Source organism: Phyllobates terribilis, unplaced genomic scaffold (assembly GCF_046119375.1).
Source record: "Phyllobates terribilis strain yellow unplaced genomic scaffold, ASM4611937v1 Scaffold_167__1_contigs__length_4167997, whole genome shotgun sequence".
Classification (NCBI taxonomy): domain Eukaryota; kingdom Metazoa; phylum Chordata; class Amphibia; order Anura; family Dendrobatidae; genus Phyllobates; species Phyllobates terribilis.
Genome location: NW_027362927.1, coordinates 3,597,335 through 3,619,858, shown reverse-complemented (window position 1 = coordinate 3,619,858; position 22,524 = coordinate 3,597,335). Strand labels below are relative to the sequence as shown.

The window sequence follows — 22,524 nt, the reverse complement described above, 5'->3', positions numbered from 1 at the left end:
GGACCTACACCAGCAGATGACATGGCTCTCCAAACCATCACTGACAGTGGAGACTTCACACTAGACCTCAAGCAGCTTGGATTGTGGCCTCTCCACTCTTCCTCCAAACTCTGGGACCTTGATTTCCAAAGGAAAATTGGAACTCTGGGACCTTGTGGATGGTGTCAATGACTGCCTTCTTGGTATTTGTCAAGTCAGCAGTCTTCCCCATGATTGTGGAGCCTACTGAAACAGACTATGGGACATTTTTAAACACTTAGGAAGCCGTTGCAGGTGTTTTTTGTTAATTATTCTAATTTACTGAGATACTGACTTTTTAGTGTTTTCATTGGCTGTAAGCCATAATCGTCAACATTACAGAAATAAACACTTGAAATAGATCTCTCTGTCTGTAATGACTCTATATAATATAGGAGTTTCACTTTTTGTATTGAAGAACTCAAATAATTTAACTTTTTGATGATATTGTAATTTAGTGAGATGCACCTGCATATGATGACTGTTGCCCCCAGTGGAATATATGCGGTGTCTATTTTGGGATATTTTAGTATACCCATGATGATACTATAGACAGCCATTATGCCTGGAATGGCCACTTCCTTGTGTGCCTTGCTTTTTTTTGCTTACATGTCTAACAATCACATATGTGTTGTGTCCCTTCCCCCATCATCCTATTTTTCTATTGCTGAATAGATATGATAGATTTTATACTCCCTGGACTCCTTTGATGGTCTTTTACCCTGCGGGGTTTTCTTTCATATATGGACTCGCTGTGTGGTGGTGATGGTAGAGGACATTGTGTAGCAGGATCATTTTGGCCTTGTATAGTAGTAATTTTGGTAATATTGGTCTTTGTATAGTGTATTTTAGATTAGTAACAGTGGTATACTGTAATTATATATGTATAAATCCTCTTTTAAGTGACAGGGAGGTTATATGGGGAAACATGTACTTTGGGGCTGGGGTCCCTGACCTCTTAGGACCCCAGCAACGCTCCTGCACTGGGGAAAAGCAAGGTCTGGAGGCCACTTTAATATCATCATTTTATGGATATGACGCCAAAGAAACTAATGAAGTGCTTTGCAAAGTGCCATAATTTTCACAATTCTGAAAATAAATTGTAAGTTTAGTTCCACTATAAGTGATGTTAATTCTGTTATGAGAGCTAACCTTCTGAGACAGTTTATCAATGCCGTGTGTGAATTGACACATTAAGCTTTGCTACATCTATACATAGTGAAGTTCAGGATCAAAATGCTGCAGGTCCCATCTCTTCTACAGAACAATCCCATGGAAATAAAGCTGATCATTTTATCAGATGGGATCATTAGACCTTACCTGGTTGGATCCTTTGTTTCTGGTGGTTTCTTTCCCAGGTCGTCATTAAGGCCCTTTACAATAAGCTCCAAAAACTCATCGGACTTTCTGAATCTTTCAAGCGTTTTCTCCATCACAGAAAGGACAGAAAGGACGCGCTTATCCTGGCAGAAGAGAATCACAGATATATTGTTCTACATCTTCCAGATGTTTGGATTTATCTACAGACTAATGATTAATCTCGCATGAAGAATGATAATATTATCAGAGATCACAATTTTTGGGTAAAATTATTCAACTTTAAAAAAATATATATATAGCAATTACATTATTCTGACAAGACCAATTTTTTGTTTTTTTCCTCCCCTTTTTCCCAAAAAATATAACGTTGTTTTTTCATTAACATAGACGGAGGGCTTGTGTTTTGTGGGACTAGTTGTTATTTGGAATGAGAACATTCAATTTAGCACATAAAGTATTGAAAAATGGGGAAAAAATCAAAGTAAGGTTATTATTTTTGTCTGTTTGGGTTTTTTTTATGAACATTTTAAAAAAATGTGGTTTGTGAGACCATTTTCATCTTGCGAAGACCTAATTTTATAAAATGATCCCATTGATGGAGTTGTCGGCTTTTTCTTGTGGAGAGATCAGTAGTTACAAGTTTCTGATTGCAGTTTTGGGAGGGAAGAAGAGTGACCCAAAACTACAACCACAACCCTGGCACTTTACTGTCCTTTACAGCATTGACCCGACGTGTAATAGATTTATATGTTATGAAAGATTGGACTTATGTCAATGCAGCAGCAACAAATATTGTTTTACGCTTTTTCTTTTTTATAGTTGGCCAGAAAACCGCAGAACCTTAAGCAGAAAATGACATGAATGAGAACATCTGCCCGGCTTGTACCGGATCCGGGGGTGTTACGTACAAGGCGAAGGTCCCAGAATAAGGATTTGCTTCATTTTGGTGCAGAGTTTCTAGTAGTTTCTGGTTACTACTGTTACAGGCAGATGCCGTCTGCATAATACAGACAGCACTGCCTCAACCCCCTCCATGCATGTGGACCCCGGCACAAACACTCCGGTACATCCTTTTATGCTGAGACATTAATAATTCTACAATTATCACACACAACTTATATACAGAAACCTCCCAACCGTCCCCGATCCAATGGGACTGTCCGGCTGTCGCTGGAGGTCGGGGCTATGTCCTGACGAGCTGTGTTCTGTCAGGACAGTCTGTGTAGTACAAGAACGTCTCATGCCGTGCTGCAGTGATCGCTCCTGGAGAGGGGCAGCATCCGCTACGCACGCCTCGTACACGCCCGGCTCCGCTCCGCACGCCTCGTACACGCGCAGCATCCGCTCCGCACGCCTCGTACACGCCCTGCTCCGCACGCATCGTACACGCGCGGCTCCGCTCCGCACGCATCGTACACGCGCGGCTACGCTCCGCACGCATCGTACACGCGCGGCTACGCTCCGCACGCCTCCGCTCCGTACCCCTCGTACACGCGCGGCTCCGCTCCGTACCCCTCGTACACGCGCGGCTCCGCTCCGTACCCCTCGTACACGCGCGGCTCCGCTCCGTACGCCTCGTACACGCGCGGCTCCGCTCCGTACGCCTCGTACACGCGCGGCTCCGCTCCGTACGCCTCGTACACGCGCGGCTCCGCTCCGTACGCCTCGTACACGCGCGGCTCCGCTCCGTACACCTCGTACACGCGCGGCTCCGCTCCGTACACCTCGTACACGCGCGGCTCCGCTCCGTACACCTCGTACACGCGCGGCTCTGCTCCGTACACCTCGTACACGCGCGGCTCTGCTCCGCACACCTCGTACACGCGCGGCTCTGCTCCGTACACCTCGTACACGTGCGGCTCCGCTCCGTACACCTCGTACACGCGCAGCTCCGCTCCGTACACCTCGTACACGCGGCTCTGCTCCGTACACGTGCGGCTCCGCTCCGTACACCTCGTACACACGCGGCTCCGCTCCGTACACCTCGTACACACGCGGCTCCGCTCCGTACACCTCGTACACACGCGGCTCCGCTCCGTACACCTCGTACACACGCGGCTCTGCTCCGTACACCTCGTACACACGCGGCTCTGCTCCGTACACCTCGTACACACGCGGCTCTGCTCCGTACACCTCGTACACACGCGGCTCCGCTCCGTACACCTCGTACACACACGGCTCTGCTCCGTACACCTCGTACATACGCGGCTCCGCTCCGTACGCCTCGTACACACGCGGCTCCGCTCCGTACACCTCGTACACACGCGGCTCTGCTCCGTACACCTCGTACATACACGGCTCTGCTCCGTACACCTCGTACACACGCGGCTCCGCTCCGTACACCTCGTACACACGCGGCTCTGCTCCGTACACCTCGTACACACGCGGCTCTGCTCCGTACACCTCGTACACACGCGGCTCTGCTCCGTACACCTCGTACACACGCGGCTCCGCTCCGTACACCTCGTACACACGCGGCTCCGCTCCGTACACCTCGTACACACACGGCTCTGCTCCGTACACCTCGTACATACACGGCTCTGCTCCGTACACCTCGTACACACGCGGCTCCGCTCCGTACACCTCGTACACACGCGGCTCTGCTCCGTACACCTCGTACACACGCGGCTCTGCTCCGTACACCTCGTACACACGCGGCTCTGCTCCGTACACCTCGTACACACGCGGCTCCGCTCCGTACACCTCGTACACACGCGGCTCCGCTCCGTACACCTCGTACACACACGGCTCTGCTCCGTACACCTCGTACACACACGGCTCTGCTACATCCACACTGTAAACCCCTCCTGACCCCACACATAAACTTCAGCTCATCCAGCACCATGACAACCAGCACAGCAGAGTCCTGCATCCACTGAGGCCCCTGATCATGTGACCCCTGACTCCTCCCCTCCTGTGACCTCATCACAGCTCCTGTGCGCACAGAGCAGCCATATATGTGGTGGCGGCTCTGCAGGTGGAGGTATGTGGAGACCCCGTTGCTATTGGCTCGGCTCCTTCTGTGCACTGGGCTTTCGCTTTCTCACACACAGTCGCTATTTGCGCATGCGCAGTGGGACCTCGTCCTTTACCTGACTTGTGCTTCTCCTGCTGTATATAAGATGCTGACTCCCAGTAGACAGTGGACACTTATTGTCTATAGATCTATATGAATCCTGTAATGTTATATTTCTCAGTAATATTGAGCCGCAGACTAGATGTGACGTCTGATTACAGATATATATATACAGGTGACGTTTATACGCAGGATTCCCCCTGGTTGCCGTCTGTACAGTCTCCTGCGCTGATCTCATCCGCGTCCCGTCTCATTTGCTGGTGATCATTTTGTAGATCATTCGACCACAGATATTTTCCATGCTTGTAGTGTTTTAACCCTCGGGCGATTTTCCATTTTTTTCCTTCCCATAACGTTTTGATTTTCCATCCACATTGCCGTTGAGGGTTTTATCGATACCATTTTGGGGTAGATCCGATGTTTTGATCACCTCTTATTTAATTTTATTGCAATGTTGCGGCGACCAAAAAAAACGTAATTCTGGCGTTTTGATTTTTTTCTCATTATGCCGTTTACCGATCAGATTATTTTATATTTTGATTGGTCAGATCTTACTGAACACGTCAATTCCAAATTTGTGTATTTTTTTAATGGAGCAAAAGGGATATTTTGTATTTTTTTTCTTCGATTTTTATGATATATGACATAACCTCATGCGTTGTGAAGCGGTTAATACTATAACTATTGGCCAAATGGACCAGGTCCTTCCTCCCTCTAGGATTTAGCCTGCTTTATATAAGAAGGCTAAATCCCAGCCGTTGATTTATTGGTGTCTTTATTTGAAGTAAATAGATTTTTCAAGTGAGTCAACATCCAAAGTTGTACATTAATTTTTAAGGCTGTGTGCCCACGATGCAGAAATGCTCAGGATTTTTTTTGAGCGTTTCTGCATCTCCCTGGCAGAAAAAATACATGCAGATTGTACATGCGGATTATACATGCAAATGGCATGGATTTATATAGTGTGACCGTAAAGAATGTTAAAACATAAATCTATACTTACCTTCTGATGGCCCCCGGAGTCTTGATTCCATTTGTCTCGGCTTGCCGGCAGCTCTACACTAAAGGACCTGCTGTCACATGACTAAATGACATCAGCGCAGGTCCTTCAGTCCACCGCGATCTGCCGGCAAGCCAAGACAAGCACACCGGGGGCCATCAGAAGGTAAGTATAATATTTTTTTTTTATTTTATTCTTTTTTTTTTACAGGTTCTATGGTACCCGAGTCCGGAGGAGAGTCTCCTCTTCTCCAGACCCGGGTACCATCCGCACATTGAAACGCATGGAATGCTCATGTACAGATCCAGTGATGCGGAATCCAAGCGTTCCCATACAAGTCAATGGCGGCAAAAACGCAACGCTTCCGCAAATTAATTGGTCATGCTGCGTTTTTTTCCACAATGATAATCCGCAGCGGAAATTTCCGCAGCATGTGCACAGCACATGCGGATTATCATTGGGGAACATGGCAGGCCTTGCCGCTGTGGAAACACTTAAAAAACGCATAGTGGGCACACCGCCTAATACCATTTTATATTTTTAATGTATTTCGATTCAGCCAAAAAAATTAGCAAAATTTATTTTTTTGTGATAAATAAAACTAGCAATTTTATTATACAAATAATTACACTCAGTGCTGATTGTTCAGTTTGTCCAAAATTCAACTTTTTACGAATGTAGACCAGTGCTGACCGACAGCACCACCGTTTTTAATAGTGGACAGAGCTTTACGGGGAAAAGCGTAACGGAGCGCAGCCGACAATCATCAGAAGTTACAACAGAAAAACAATGTAAGTTAGTACAGAAATGTACAGGGTTACGGGAGTATAAGGACATCCTCCGTGCAACAACTCTATTCTAGCTGACTCACTACAGAAAACCAAGTAAATGAGCTGAAGTGTAAATTGATATATGTGGAAAGTGTAAGAACACGTTCACACTATGGCCAGTCCAGTGAGAAAACACAAGATAAAAAAAATTAAGCATATACCGTATTTAGTGACAAAAATGTTAAATTCTTGGATAAAGGTTGGACTTGATGGACCTAGGTCTTTTATCATCCTATGTAACTACAACCCCTGGCAAAAATGGTGGAATCACCGGGCTCGGAGGATGTTCATTCAGTTGTTTAGTGTTGTTGAAAAAAAGCCGATCACAGACATGGCACAAAACTAAAGAAATTTGAAATGGCAACTTTAGGGCTTTAAGAAACACTAAAAGAAATCAAGATAAAAAATGTGGTACTCAGTAAGGGTAATTTTTTTCACACCAAGTAGAGGGAAAAAATTATGGAATCATGAAAAACAAACACACAAAAGAATACTCAAATACATCACTAGTATTTTGTTGCATCACCTCTGGCTTTAATAACAGCTTCCAGTCTCTGAGGCATGGACTTAATGAGTGACAAACAGTACTCTTCATCAATCTGGCTCCAACTTTCTCTGATTGCTGTTGCCAGATCAGCTTTGCAGGTTGGAGCCTTGTCATGGACCATTTTCTTCAACTTCCACCAAAGATTTTCAATTGGATTGAGATCCGGACTATTTGCAGGCCATGACATTGACCTTATGTGTCTTCTTTCAAGGAATGTTTTCACAGTATTTGCTCTAGGATGCATTGTCATCTTGAAAAATGATGTCATCATCCCCAAACATCCTTTCAATTGACGAGATAAGAAAACTATCCAAAATATCAATGTAAACTTGGGCATTTATTGAAGATGTAATGACAACCATCTCCCCAGTGCCTTTACCTGACATGCAGCCCCATATCATCAATGACTGTGGAAATTTGCATGTTCTCTTCATGCAGTCATCTTTATAAATCTCATTGGAACGGCACCAAACAAAAGTTCCAGCATCATCACCTTGCCCAATGCAGATTCGCGATTCATCACTGAATATGACTTTCATCCAGTCATCCACAGTCCACGATTGCTTTTCCTTAGCCCATTGTAACCTTGTTTTTTTTCTGTTTAGGTGTTAATGATGGCTTTTGTTTAGCTTTTCTTTATGTAAATCCTATTTCCTTTAGGCGGTTTCTTACAGTTCGGTCACAGACATTGACTCCAGTTTCCTCCCACACGTTCCTCATTTGTTTTGTTGTGCATTTCCTGTTTTGGAGACATAGTGCTTTAAGTTTCCGGTCTTGACGCTTTGATGTCTTCCTTGGTCTACCAGTATGTTTGCCTTTAACAACCTTTCCATGTTGTTTGTATTTGGTCCAGATTTTAGACACAGCTGACTGTGAATAACCAACATCTTTTGCAACATTGCGTGATGATTTACCTTCTTTTAAGAGTTTGATAATCCTCTTATTTGTTTCAATTGACATCTCTCATGTTGGAGCCATGATTCATGTCAGTCCACTTGGTGCAACAGCTCTCCAAGGTGTGATCACTCCTTTTTAGATGCAGACTAATGAGCAGATCTAATTTGATGTAGGTGTTAGTTTTGGAAATGAAAATTTACAGGGTGATTCCATAATTTTTTCCCTCTGCTTGCTGTGAAAAAAATTACCCTTACTGAGTACCACATTTTTTATCTTGATTTCTTTTAGTGTTTCTTAAAGCCCTAAAGTTGCCATTTAAAATGACTTTAGTTTTGTGCCATATCTGTGATCTGCTTTTTTTCAACAACATTAAACAACTGAATGAACATACTCCGAGCCCGGTGATTCCATAATTTTTGCCAGGGGCTGTATGTAAATAAATAGTGTGCTATTACAAATTATTTACTTACTATAGGCTCAACTTGTTTTTTTTTTTATTGAGATTTGTCTCACTACAGAGATGACTAGATTGGAGTTGCTGCACTGAGGTTCAAGATTTCTGGCACACAGAACAGAATAAGGATGTCCATTGTAGCGTTCTCACTACAGAGATGACTAGTTCAGAGTTTCTGCACTGAGGTTCATGATTTGTGTGCACACAGTACTGTCTATCATGGCTCATTCAGACATCCATACACATCTCGGAATGCAATGCATGTACTGGCCTTGGGTCTCCTGACCCAAGCATGAGGCTTCATGTATTTCTATGAGGCTGTCACACTCTGGGTGGCAGAGCCTTGGCAAGTCCATGCATTGCATTCTGAGGTCAGACCGAGATGCATGGACGTCTGAATCAGTCCTTATACAGATTACACTAAGGCTTCCATACACATAAAGCTAAAGTTGGCAGAATCAGCCAACAATCTGACGGGTATTGGGGCTTCCCGCCTCTTCCTTGATAATTGATGTCAGGGGAGAGAAAGATCCGGCGCGTTGGAATTCCAGTAGTTGAACTTCTTGTTCTCTCTGAAGATAAGCTGCCACCAGTGGAACTCGACACCTGCTCTCTAATAGAGAGCACAAGAACATTTGGCTAAGCACTCCTTATGATAGTCATGAGACAGCTTTCAACCATAGGATTGTAGGGATTGGGTGTTTATGGGCCTTAAACAGTTTGTGTAGTGAAAACAAGTTATCACCGATCCAAGAGACAGGTGATAACTTGCTGATCAGTGAATGTCCGACTCACACTGCTTGGAAAAATGGGGAATTTTTATCTCTGTTACAGAATTAGGCCTCTTTCACACGTCCCGATTAGTGATGAATGAGCACTAAAATGCTCGGGTCGAGCAAATTGGAATGCTCGAGCTTTCGGTCCGAGTAACGAGCTCAATGTAAGTCTATGGGAAACTTGAGCATTTTTCCGGCGCCCCTCCCCCCTTCCTGGAGGTCTGCAGAGGGCCTAAAAAGTGCTGAAATGACATGAGAATAGCATGGGGAAGACCCTGGAAGCATCTCTGACTCCTAAATGCCACTTTTGCGGGCTCACAATAAAACATACAAAAACGAAGCCAAAATGGATTTTCTTGGGAAAAATGTTAAAGAACATCTTTTCAAGGGTAATGACTTGTATATAAGGTAAAATAAATAACCAAAAACAAAAATGCTCTTCCACTCCTTTGGCTATGTTCACACGTAGCGTTTTTGCACTTTTGCATTGCTTTCAACTGTGAAAAATACATTTACTGGTAAATGTTATTGTGAAGAAACGTCAGCAGGGAGACCCCACAGAATCTCGCTGTTGCCACCACTTATAATGGATCCGCCACCCGCCTGATGTCACACTACGCCAGATGGAGCACGTCATACGGATCTACCCGTTGCACCTACATGACGTTCTGCACCCCCCTCAAGGATGCTTAAGGTCAGATTGGTACAGTTCTATACAGTCACCCCCTGTACACATGGGTACAGAGAGGCACCAGGGAGTGAGAAAAGGTGTTCCACTCAGCCACTGACATGGCACCACACTCGCTCAAGCCCCTGAGAGGCTCTTTCACTACTCCAGTGAAGTAGAGCCTTGTCGGCCTGGTAGAGCTGCCACAAGTTTCTATTTGATATTCTGTAACGGACTTATATCTGTCTAGAAACCAGCCCGGTAGCATGTTCATTGGACCGAACAACAGACGTAAGGTTCGTGGATCGAGATAAAAGAACAGCCCAAGTACAAAAGTATGGTACAACAAGTATAAGCAGAACTTGAGTCAATTACCAGTTTAGATGGAATGGCCTGGCTTGTGTGGGAGGGCTGCCACATGGAAGGCTGTGTGCCCTCGCTTAGTGGATGGACTTTTCCCACATGTCATGTCAGGGTTCCTGGAGTACTTAACCCCTCTGGCTGACTCCCAATCCGGCTTTGTGGCTACGCCCAAATCTCCTCCCCTGGTTGCTCTTAGCGAAGAGGCTCCCAAAACCTCTTTACTGGATGGTCTTAAGGAATCGCTTCTGCTACTCGTGGAGACCAAACAAAGTGGTCCTAGGGGCTTCTGAAAGGCTGTGCTGCATATCTCCCTTTCCTTGCTTGCTGGGCGGTGAAGAAAGTAATGGTGAGATTCTCCATTCTTTTAGGTTTCCAAAAATCCATTTTGTGTATCACTCGGATGTATCGTCTTCCCATAATTCGCTGTTGATTTATGTTTCTTGAACAAAGAATCACATGGCGTGGGGGGAAGGGCCCGCCTCCTGCAGTTGCTGGGGGATTTCTCACGCTTGTCGGCCCCCTCCTTTGCAAGCTGCAGTGTCAAATTTCACTGTACATGGAGATCTCTGTAATCCTGCCAACAGTGCACAGTGATTGACATGGGATTACCTTGAATATCTTCAGTCATTTTAACATTTTACTACCTTATCTGGCCTTGTGGTTTGTGACACATGATCAGACACATCCTGTTTCATTTATGAAGGAGGGATTCTGAAAGTCACAAAGCCTATTTTTTATAGGGCCATCAGGCGGCCCTTACTATTGTTAAAGGGCCAGCAGTCAGCCCTCACTAATGTTAGAGGGCCAGCATCTGCCTATGCTTTGTTGTTCCCATTATTAAGGAGCGGTTCTCCTATACTGTTATAGCAAATGCAGTGACTTCAAGGGCTGCCAAAAATTAAGACACACTCCAATACCCCTTTGAAAAGACATAGAGGAAGACCTCAGTAACAAAATGTTCCCATTACAAAGGAGCGGTTCTGCTCTAAAGTTATTGCGTATGCAGTGACTGCAACGGCTGCATAAATTTTGGAAAAAACCCAATACCAATTTAGAGACACATAGAGGAGGGCCTCAGTAAAAAAAAAAATGTTCCTATTATTAGGAAGTGTGTTTCCTATACTGTTATTGCCTATGCAGTGACTGCAAGAGCTGAAAAAAAATTTGAACGCATCCCAATACCCATTTGAAGAGTCATAGAGGAGGGCCTCAGTAAAAAAAAATGTTCCCATTATTAGGAAGCGTGACAAAAACGCTAGCGGCAGGGCAGGCCAGGACCTCCAAGGCGTAGAGAGCCAGTTCATACCACGTGTCCAGCTTGGATAATAATTATAAGGCACAGAGGAATAACGGAGGACGTTGGTACGGTTGTCAAGTTACTCCTTCAGCATCTTCGAAAAATTATCCCTCATTGTGAGAGTACCCCGCGCATCAAGGCCTGTGAGATGAGTGGGTCTGAGAAAACTCTTCCAGACCTTCGATGGTGTTCCCCTGCCTCTGCTGAATCGTATTTACAGTGGGTACGGAAAGTATTCAGACCCCTTTAAATTTTTCACTCTTTGTTTCATTGCAGCCAGTTGGTAAATTCTAAAAAGTTAATTTTTTTCTCATAAAAGTCCACTCTGCACCCCATCTTGACTGAAAGAAAACAGAAATGTAGAAATTTTTGCAAATATATTAAAAAAGGAAAACTGAAATATCACATTATTATAAGTATTCAGACCCTTTCCTCAGGCACTCATATTTAAGTCGGTTATAGGAAGTTTTGCCCCCAGCAGTTCGCCCCATCTGTTCACCCCAGGTACATTTCGCCCTCGCACATTTCGCCCCTAGGAATATTCGCCCCCGCACATTTCGCCCCCCATGTTTTGCCCGCGGACGTTTTCAAACTGTTTTATTAAAACACTTGTATAAATAATTCTAACAAAAAGGAGACAGATATAAATATATTTATACAAACAAATGTAGAACAATGAACTTTACAAAACAATACGTAGAATAAAGCCAAGTTGTACATTAGGGCCAATGAAAACAAAAACCTTTTGTGCCTGAGTCCACAGCACTTTAGTTGTAAAAATTGTTGAAAAATGTGATTTCTGTATTTACCATAAAATTCCTTTCTGGTTTGATATATTAGCCGACACAAGAGCGTGAGTATACACCCGGCCACTAGAGGGCATTCCATCTTGTAACCCCGAGATATACCAGGATCAGGGCGGTGGTGTCCATATGAGCCATCCAGATCTCCCTGAAGGAGAGACGTCCCCCCCCCCCCCAAGCTGAAATTACCACAGGAGGCTGCCTGTGGGGCTCTCTGCAAGATGACGGGGTGCCTGGAAAAACTGAAAATAGGCCCAGGAGGACGCATATTGCTAACCAGAAAAGATTCTGGAGCTGTGAAACCACACGGTGTCCCCAAATGGCAATGGTGACAGAAGGCACCTGGGTCTTCTGTCTGGATGTTTGCAGAGGAAAGGAATAGTGCAAGGATAGGAGACAAGAGACTGCAAGGGAGCCTGCAGCAATGCCAACACCGGCAGGAGCCCAGGAAAATAAACACTGTGAAAACTGCTTGAGGGGAGATAAATCCCACTCTCAAAACCCCATCACCCACTGACCCCAAGCTGGGTGGGGTAGGTTGGAGTATCATGGCACCCTATAGGCAGAACAAAATTTGCAATCTACAGGGTGGGCCATTTATATGGATACACCTAAATTAAATAGGAATGGTTGGTGATATCAACTTCCTGTTTGTGGCACATTAGTATATGGGAGGGGGAAAACTTTTCCAGATGGGTGGTGACCATGGTGGCCATTTTGAAGTAGGCCATTTTGGATCCAACTTTATTTTTTTTAATGGGAAGAGGGTCATGTGACACATAAAACTTATTGAGAATTTCATAAGAACAACAATGGTGTGCTTGGCTTTCCTTAATTTTTTTTACAAGTTTATGACCACTTATAAAATGTGTTCAAAGTGCTGCCCATTGTGTTGGATTGTCAATGCAACCCTCTTCTCCCACTCTTGACACACTGATAGCAACACCGCAGAAGAAATGCTAGCACAGGCTTCCAGTATCCGTTGCATATCGTATCCTCACAGCATAGACAATTGCCCTCAGATGACCCCAAAGATAAGTCTAAGGGGGTCAGATCAGGAGACCTTGGTGGCCATTCAACTGGCCCACGATGACCAATCTACTTTCTAGGAAACTGTTAATCTAGGAATGCTCGGACCTGACACCCATAATGTGGTGGCACCATCTTGTTGGAAAAACTCAGGGAACGTGCCATCTTCAGTGCATAAAGAGGGCACCACATCATCATGTAGCAATTTCAGATATCCAGTGGCATTGAGGTTTACATTGATGAAGAATGGTCCCACTATCTTTGTACCCCATATACCACACAATGCCATCAAGATACAAGATGTACAGCATCTGAAACAACAGATACTGGAAGCCTGTGCTAGCATTTCTTCTGCAGTGTTGCTATCAGTGTGTCAAGAGTGGGAGAAGAGGGTTGCATTGACAATCCAACACAACAGGAAGTTGATATAACCAACCATTCCCATTTAATTTAGGTGTATCCATATAAATGGCCCACCCTGTAGTTGCGATAAAAGCCTTATTTTGAGAGACTACCTGGAAACTACCTGCACCCCTGTAGCAGAAGCCAGTGGAGGTTGATCAGAGCCTAGAAAAAAAAAGCAACCGGTCAGAAGTAAGGGAACGTGAGTGGGCCCCATAACACAGATAACGCCTCCTAGGATGGCGCAGAAAAAATCAATAGAGAAGCATCAAGAGAGTACAGAAAGAGAGGGGGGGACACGGCAAAGAAGGGGGGGAGACACGGCAAAGAAGGGGGGGGACACGGCAAAGAAGAGGGGGGAAAACACAGCAAAGAAGAGGGGGGAAGACACAGCAAAGAAGGGGGGAGACACGGCAAAGAAGGGGGGAGAGACACAGCAAAGAAGGGGAGGAAGACACGGCAAAGAAGGGGGGGAGACACGGCAAAGAAGGGGGCGAAGACTCGGCAAAGAAGGGGGGCAGACATGGCAGAGAAGGGGGGGAGACACAGCAAAGAAGGGGGGGGAGACACAGCTAAGAAGGGGTGGAAACATGGCAAAGAAGGGGGGGAGACACGGCAAAGGGGGAGGGGGAAGACACGGGACCCCGAGCACCAAGCAAGTAACAGCGCCTCCTCCTTCCCCACACAGACCCCCAGCACGCAGCCCCATGCAAATAAAAGGATCCCCTCCTTTCCCAGGCAGATCCAAACCTACAAAATCCTCCTACAATGGAGCATGAGGCCCCGCCCCTTCTGGTGACATCATCAGATTGCATGCTCACATGGGTATGACGTCAGCAGAGGTCCCTTAGCCGACTTGGCTTTACTGTCTATCCTGCCTGTTTCCCAGGTGGCTCCTTCTGTCCCGGTGTGAGGCTCAGCAGGTGCAGGTCTGTGCAGACTCTGCGCTATTCTCTGTGGATTATTCCTCTTCCTTCTATATCGCCGCCATACTCCACAGCGCTGTACACATTATTATCGCTCTCACTATAGTCATTATTCACACCTGCGATTCCTATCTGTGTCTGTCCAGTGATTGCTGTTTCCTCTTTGCCTCCAGACAGTAATGTCCTACCCTCTGTACCGGCCACTGTAATAATTCTCCCTTCTCCCCCTGTGACCCCACAAGATAATATTCCCCTATTCACCTGCAGCGGCCAGAACTCCTTCTATGTGCCCGAAATAGTATTACTGCCCCCTGTGTGCCCCCATATATTAGTAATGTCGCCTGTGTGCCCCCATATATTAGTAATGTCCCCTGTGTGCCCCCATATATTAGTAATGTAGCCTGTGTGCCCCCATATATTAATAATGTTGCCTGTGTGCCCCCATATATTATTGTCACCTGTGTGCCCCCATATATTTGTAATGTCACGGGCCATATACCAGGATGCACTATATGGGACCATTATACTGTGGGTACTGTATGTGGCCATTATACTGTGGTGCACTATATGGGACCATTATGCTGGGTTGCTGCACTATATGGGGGGCATTATACTGTGGCGCACTATATGGGGCCATTAGACTGTGGGGCACTGTATGGGGGGCCATTAGACAGTGGGGCACTGTATGGGGGGCCATTAGACAGTGGGGCACTGTATGGGGGGCCATTAGACAGTGGGGCTCTGTATGGGGGGCCATTAGACACTGGGGCACTGTATGGGGGGCCATTAGACACTGGGGCACTGTATGGGGGGCCATTAGACACTGGGGCACTGTATGGGGTCATGATACTGTGGGGCACATTATAGTGTGGGGCACTGTATCGGGGGGCCATTAGACTGTGGGGCACTGTATCGGGGGGCCATTAGACTGTGGGTCATATTATAGTGTGGGACACTGTATCGGGGGGCCATTAGACCGTGGGGCACTGTATCAGGGGGCCATTAAACTGTGGGGCACTGTATGAGGCCATTAGACTGTGGGGCACTACATGGGGCCATTATACAGAGGACTCGGTGACTCTGAAGAGCGGTGTAGTTACTGAGGTCACTGCTCATCAGAGCCGCCAGGTCTTGTGGAACGCAGTGGGCCTCAGAGTGGCTGCTGCTACGGACTATGGAGCGTCGTCCTCTGAACAAGGCTCCATAGCCTTTGGATGTTGGATTCAGGGATCAGCGTGGGAACGCCATGGACTATGTCGGACCTGCATTGTTTTTTTGTTTTTTTTTCAAAAATAAATTGGTGAACCAGGAAGAGTGTCGGGGAGTCTTTCTTCAAATACATTTTTTTTTTCTGTATGGGTATTTTTTTCTCCATTACTAACCCCAGGGCTTGATGCCAAATGTGTTTTTTGACAATTCACAGCTGTCATCAACCTCAACTATTATTACCCCAATTGCCACCGCACCAGGGCAATAGAGAAGAGGTGGGCAAAGCGCGTATTTTCAGGCTGGAAAGGGTCAATAACCAGGATCGTTCTGAGCCTGATATCAGCCCGCAGCTGTCTGCTTCACCTTGTCTGGTTATGAAAAATAGTGGGGGACCCCACGTGTTTTTTGTTTTCATTTATTTATTAGGGTAAACATCCTTTAGTGCCACATGAAAGGCACTTAAGTTTATTATATGTAGGGGCTTGTGAAATTATATATAAAAGCCTCAAACTTCTGTGTGTGAATGAGACATGAGATTTAACGTGATAGAAGATTACAGTCCAGGGAAGGTGGGAAACATTCATATAGACGACCGGTGGAGATGTAGTCAGTGAAGCACTGTGGATAAATATGTTTCTAGAGCCGTAGTAGACGATGAAGATGTCGTCCTCCTCATGAAGTAGTTATTTCTCATGTCACGTGTAATGAATATCTCCTGCAGTATTACTAATGCCGATTCCAGTGTCGGTAAATGAGACGAGAATTAGTGTTATGGAAGATGAGTCTATGAAAAACGTATTCAGCTGCCGAGACGAGGAAGAAACCGCTTGTTGTCTGTGGCCTAAAATATATAGGTTTTATTACTAGATGTAAAGAAGAAAACTAAATACTGTAAAATAATAAATCTCCTCATATGTTTCCCCTTATTGTCTCCAGTAATTGTATTATTACACAGGATTTTTATGATGTTATATCGGCTCATCATCTTCTCATTCAGGTCCCTGTAATATCAGATCCTCTCAGTGAAGATCTTCTATATAAGAGAATTTTCCTTATGGACCCATCAAAGATGGATATGGACAGAGACAAGATGGTGGAGAGGATATTACACCTCACCCTAGAGATCCTCTTCCGGCTTACTGGAGAGGTGAGAGATTCTGATGATGTCACATTACATCATTCTTATCTATGGGAATAACAGATGGACAGAACTGGAGAGGTGAGGACTCTGGAAATGTTTGGAGGGAGATTTATTAATGTGTCTCTCCATAATCAGGATTACACAGTAGTGAAGAAGATCTCTAGTGAGCACTGCCAGGACCCTGTGTCTGAGGGATGGGGAAGACCCCTGAGCCCAATCACAGGACCTCCATCTCACCCCCTTATACATGAGGACATCAATGACCAAAAGATCCTAGAACTCGCCTACAAGATGATTGAGCTGCTGACTGGAGAGGTGACACTGCTGGGAATGCTGGGACATTATACAGTAATGCTATGAAGGGATCGGGGGGATGACGGTATCATTGTATGTGTCAGGTTCATATAAGATGTCAGGATGTCGCTGTCTATTTCTCCATGGAGGAGTGGGAGTATTTAGAAGGACACAAAGATCTGTACAAGATCTCCTCATGATGGAGGTTCCCCAGCCCCTCACATCACCAGGTAATAGACAGGACTAAATACACACGGCCTATAATTATCTGTATGTAAAGAGTGAATTCAGTTCCTGTATGTGTTTCCTCCAGATCTATCCAGTAAGAGGACAACACCAGAGAGATGTCCCCGTCCTCTTCTTCCACAGGACTGTAAACAAGCAGACCCCAATGTTCCTCAGGATCATCAGGTAGATGGAGAGAAGGTGTCATGAGATCTCCCCTATGATGTGTAGACGGCTGTGAAGGTCTTGTGCTCAGTCTTGTTTTATCCACCAGTATTATATGTTTTATACTTGTGTATTGAGAACGGTGGAGATGGCAGGATTAGAGCTGATCATAGATGGGACTTCTCCATCTGTCTGTGACTTTTACAATATTTGTTTCAGGGTGAAGATTTGACCCATATTAATGCTACAGAGACATATGGGAGGGGTGATGAGCGGTGTAAAGATGAAATACCTACAGATAAGCGCCCAGGTGAGTAGTAACCACTAAATGCAGAAAAGTCACAGATTCTTCTCAGTCACCGGCTGTGGCTGCTTTATCGGTGGTGTAGTCCGGCCGTATCACAATCGTGTGATCACCATTTTGCCTCTAGACCAAAACATTCTCCTCCATCTAAAACTGTTCAAATGATTTTGGGCATTGAAAGCCCTTTTCTATAGAACTTACAACCTGCAGGATCCACCTACCCCCTGTTGGCTTCCTAGATCCCTGATATCTTATTGGATGAATCTACCTTCTCTCCCTTCTGTGCTGCTGAATGTCCTCATATGGTCCCTACAAGACCAGGTCCAGTCTTTCTCGCCAAACTTCACTTTTACGATCGACAACATTAAATGTGCAGTGAGGGCCAAGTGTGCATTTCTGTACAATAACAACAGAGTTTCCCTTTATTCTGACTTTTCAATTTCTTTTCAAACCAACTAACTTCAAACAGGATTGTGATAAACTATACAGAAAACATTACACCTGTGCCATGATATATCTCTAAGCTGTGCGTGGCTGATGGCTGTAATATACATTTATTCACGCCTGCAGGAGATGTGTTGGCATGGCTCGAGCCCTGGTTTCATGGATTCACTCCACGTCATAAAATCCATTATGTTTTCAATCCTAAAGGAATTCAGATTACTGCACAATCTCTCCTGAAATGGGGGCGCTAATGCTTTCTCTACTCTTCTGGTCAGGACTCATAGCAGCTCCAATGGTCCACCATAAATGAGTGCAACTCCGGTTTAGTGTTGGCGTTCTTTCCCCCATACAAAAGATTTTGTTGGGGACGTAACATTTTTTTATTCCATATCTTTTTTTACAGGTTAATTCTGTGTGATGGTTTGATTGTGGTGGGATCTGCCTCACTTATGTGCGTTTGTAACTCCCTGGTAGTCTTTAAAAAAGAAAAAGGTCTCCATTTCATCTTCCAAATGCCCTTACGATACGTTAGATTGCTAAGACCCACCGAGCCCCATGCTCTAATTACCCCCGAGAGGTTTCACCACTAGTTACTATTTGCTGATGAAGACTGTTGAGTTTGATCATTTCAATAGATGTGTCATTGTCTATACTCACAATTTTTGACTGCACTAGTTAGTGTCCAAAATAGGGATTGCCTTGCCCATCACCCTTTTACCCCTCTACATGGATCTGGACTTGCACCCCTAGGCTTGGGCCACGGTGTTACCTACTGTTCTTTGATGTGAGACAGGAAGAAGAATAGTCAGGTAGCCGGGTCAGAACCAGGAGAGCAGAGAAAATACTAAATCAGAAGACACAAGAGTAGTCAGTAAACGGGCCGGGGTCACAGGAAACAAATACACAAGCAGGGAGCCAAGGGCTGGACAGAACCTGCATCACCCAGAGCTTCTGGTTCTGATGTCTCCTCTATTACCCGCGCCGCCTGCAGAATGAATAATGCGGCGCCTGGTGACCGAGGCAGATGTCACAGGAGCAGATCCCAGAGAAAATGGGACACACCTTTTGCAGAAGCCCTAAAATAACAAAATTGCAGAAAACCAGAGCAGTAGAAATCCACATAAGTGACTCCATTTTGGAAATTATAACTCTCAGTGAATTAATCTATAGGAGTAGTGACTATTTTGATTCCACAGACACTTTCTGGAAATTAGCATGCAGTGGATGTTGGAGAAAGAAAATTGCAAATATATAATTTCATTACCCAACACATTGTGCCCAGATTGTGCTCGAGGAGACATACACACCATAAATGAAGTGGGTTCCTCTCACTATAGTAATGCCGAATACATGGATGATAAATGCGGTTTGGGCACACTGCAAGGCTCAGAAGTGAGGGGGAGATTTCAATTTGGGAGAGTGGATATTGCTGGATTGGTTTATGGAAGCCATGTTGCTTATCAAGAGCCTATGAGCCACTAATGGTGTAGAAACCTTTGTTTTTCCATTGACAGATGATGGAACTTTTTTGTGAGATGAGTAGAAGTTTTTATTGGTATTATTTTCGCCTACATAACATTGTTTGATGGCTTTTTATTCCATATTTGGGAAGCAGAATGAACAAACAGTTGAACACCACGCTCCACTGGTTCATCCTATGAGATTTTCTATTAGACTGTGATCTGTCATTGTCTTGATGAATAATTCAATATTTTAAATAACTTGCCATTTTTGCAGACAGTTTAAGTAGAAATGTTCAAAAATATACAATTCAAGGAAATTTTATTCTAAAATAATAATTGGTTTTATTCTTGCCAGATGACTGTACCGGCAGATCAGAGGGACAGCTGACATCTTCAACTTTTAAATCAGATAATCTTGAGATCCCACAGGATACAATTGAAGTGAATGCTATTACTACAGATAAACCATCATCCCTTCACAGCAAAGATCTGTCATCTGATCCTATGAAACAGGTCCTGTCTTCTGATTCATTACCGACTACTAAGGAAAATCAAAGTCACAAAATAAGCATTAAACAACAAACTGCTCCTAAAGCAAAGAAGCCATTTTCACATTCAGAATATGGAAATAGTTTTCCTCTCAAAAAGTCTATTCTTAAACATCAAAAAATTCACACGACAGAGAATAGATTTGCATGTTCCAAGTGTGGGAGATGTTTTAACCAGAAATCAGATTTTGTTAAGCACCAGAGAATTCACAAAGGAGAGAAGCCTTTTTCCTGTTCAGAATGTGGGAAATATTTTAACCGTAAATCAAGTCTTGTTACACACCAGAGAATTCACACAGGGGTGAAGCCTTTTTCCTGTTCAGAATGTGGGAAATGTTTTAACCAGACAGCACAGCTTAATTACCACCAGAGAACCCACACAGGGGAGAAGCCTTTTTCCTGTTCAGAATGTGGGAAATATTTTAACCATAAATCAAGTCTTATTACACACCAGAGAACTCACACAGGGGAGAAACCATTTTCCTGTTTAGAATGTGGAAAAAGTTTTGTGAGCAAATCAAATCTTTTAAGTCACCAATTAATTCACACAGGGGAGAAGCCTTTTTCATGTTCAGAATGTGGGAAACGTTTTAACCATAAATCAAATCTTGTTACGCACCAGAAAAGTCACACAGGGGAGAAACCATTTTCATGTTTGGAATGTGGAAAATGTTTTAAACTGAAAGCGCATCTTAATAGACACCAGAGAATTCACACAGGGGAGAAGCCATTTTCATGTTCATAATGTGGAAAATGTTTTGTGAAGAAAACATGCCTTCTTAGTCACCAGACAACCCACACAGTGGAGAAGCCTTTTTCATGGGAAATGTTTTACACGGAATCAACTTTTAATAAACATCAGAGAAGTTACACAGTGGAGAAGCCTTTTTCATGTTCAGAATGTTGGAATTTTTTTTAACTGAACATTGTATCTTCTTAAAGGAGTTGTCCACTAATACTGCCAACTCCAGAACCAGGCAGTAAGAACTAACACTGGCATTACCTAAGTGTCAGCGGTGAGCTTATATAGCAGTGGCCAACACTGAACAGCTGAGACAATCCAGGTAGGAAAGCTCTGGGTGCTTCAACTGAACAGATTAACCCTACCACTGCTAGCAAGGAAAAAACCTGCACTTTTGAATATGATGGTGAAGTACTTTTAACCAGTGCACAAGTACATGAAACCAAACACCGCAGTCTTCTGGCCCCTCTCTGTTGCGGTAACCCAGTGACTCTAACTGTAAAATTGCAATCACTATTAAGCCTTAGTCCTAAAGTACACCACATATTTAAGTTCTGCTGGTATTTTTTCGGGAAAAAGGCAACAATTTTAATGGAAGTGGTCATCAGAACATGATACCTGACCAACCTAGGCGGGGGGATGTGTTAGGGGTCCTATTACCTTACCCTGGGCTGCAGAATTAAGAATCCACCTTGCTTCTTGTTTTAATAATAACACATGAAGATTTCCAAATTGTGGAGGGACCTTGACCTGTTCTATTCCTGCAAAACACTTCGGATCAGCATTATGATAATCATGCATGTGTCTTCTAAGTGGAGAAGCTCCCTTTCCAGTGATTATAGAGCGATAATGTTCTCTAAATCGGAAAAAGGTCATATAGTTTTACCTTTGTTATAGAATTTACATGGGGAGAGGACATATACCACATGCTTAGTTCTACATGACACAAAGTCCTTCACATGTGAGGTCAATGGTCCTAAGCGGAACCTTTTATCTGTGATCTGCAGGTGGTAGAACGAGCAGCTGCCGCATCTGAAGTGTCTCTAGCCAGTTACCTGTATTGTGTTCAGTTCTGTTTCTGACTATTAAATCTCCCAATTTACTACTTCTACATGAAGATAGGGGTTTAGTATTGGCTTTCTCGTTTAGCTCTTTGTCACTTTCGATCAGGTGTCCGTTTTGTCTTATAGCTGTATGGATCACCTTATCCATTGCTTTGTGTTTGACAGTTAAAGTTAACCTCTCTACGGTACTCTGCTTTTTCTTATCTTTCTGTTTTAATAAATCTTTTTGAGTTTTTTTACAGACTCTGTCTGTTCATTTAGTAGGGGTAATGGATATCCTCAACTAAGAAAATTATTTTTGAGTTCATTTGCTTGTCTGGAAAATGTGTCATCAATGTTATTGATCTTTCTTAATCTCAGGAATTGACTGTAAGGAGCCATCTCTTTGTGTGCTGTGGATGTGCACTGTTATAATGTAACAGCAAATTTGTTGCAGTGTTTTTTTTCTACATTTCTGTTTTTCCTTCCTGTATGTTTATTTTGATATTGAAATATTCTAATGAGTTCCCCCACAATTTGC

General features: G+C 44.3%; 1 protein-coding gene and 1 long non-coding RNA gene across 2 annotated transcripts in view; both read left to right on the top strand.

Moving 5' to 3' along the window:
• Positions 1-17,433, top strand: part of LOC141207933 (uncharacterized) — a 133,848-nt gene extending 116,415 nt beyond the window's left edge. The window contains exon 3 of the long non-coding RNA XR_012278209.1: positions 17,363-17,433. This is a non-coding gene — a long non-coding RNA (uncharacterized lncRNA). The remainder of the gene's footprint in view (positions 1-17,362) is intronic.
• A 204-nt stretch (positions 17,434-17,637) lies between these two features.
• On the top strand, positions 17,638-22,239 carry LOC141207928 (uncharacterized). The gene is made up of 2 exons (XM_073664498.1): positions 17,638-17,749; positions 20,006-22,239. The coding sequence occupies exon 2, from the start codon at positions 20,155-20,157 to the stop codon at positions 20,941-20,943; it is 789 nt and encodes a 262-aa protein (XP_073520599.1). The 5' UTR covers positions 17,638-17,749; positions 20,006-20,154; the 3' UTR covers positions 20,944-22,239.
• Positions 22,240-22,524: the final 285 nt, after the last annotated feature.

Coding starts and splice junctions, on each gene's coding strand:
- LOC141207928 (XM_073664498.1), top strand. CDS start 20,155: ATGAAACAGGTCCTGTCTTCTGATTCATTACCGACTACTAAGGAAAAT.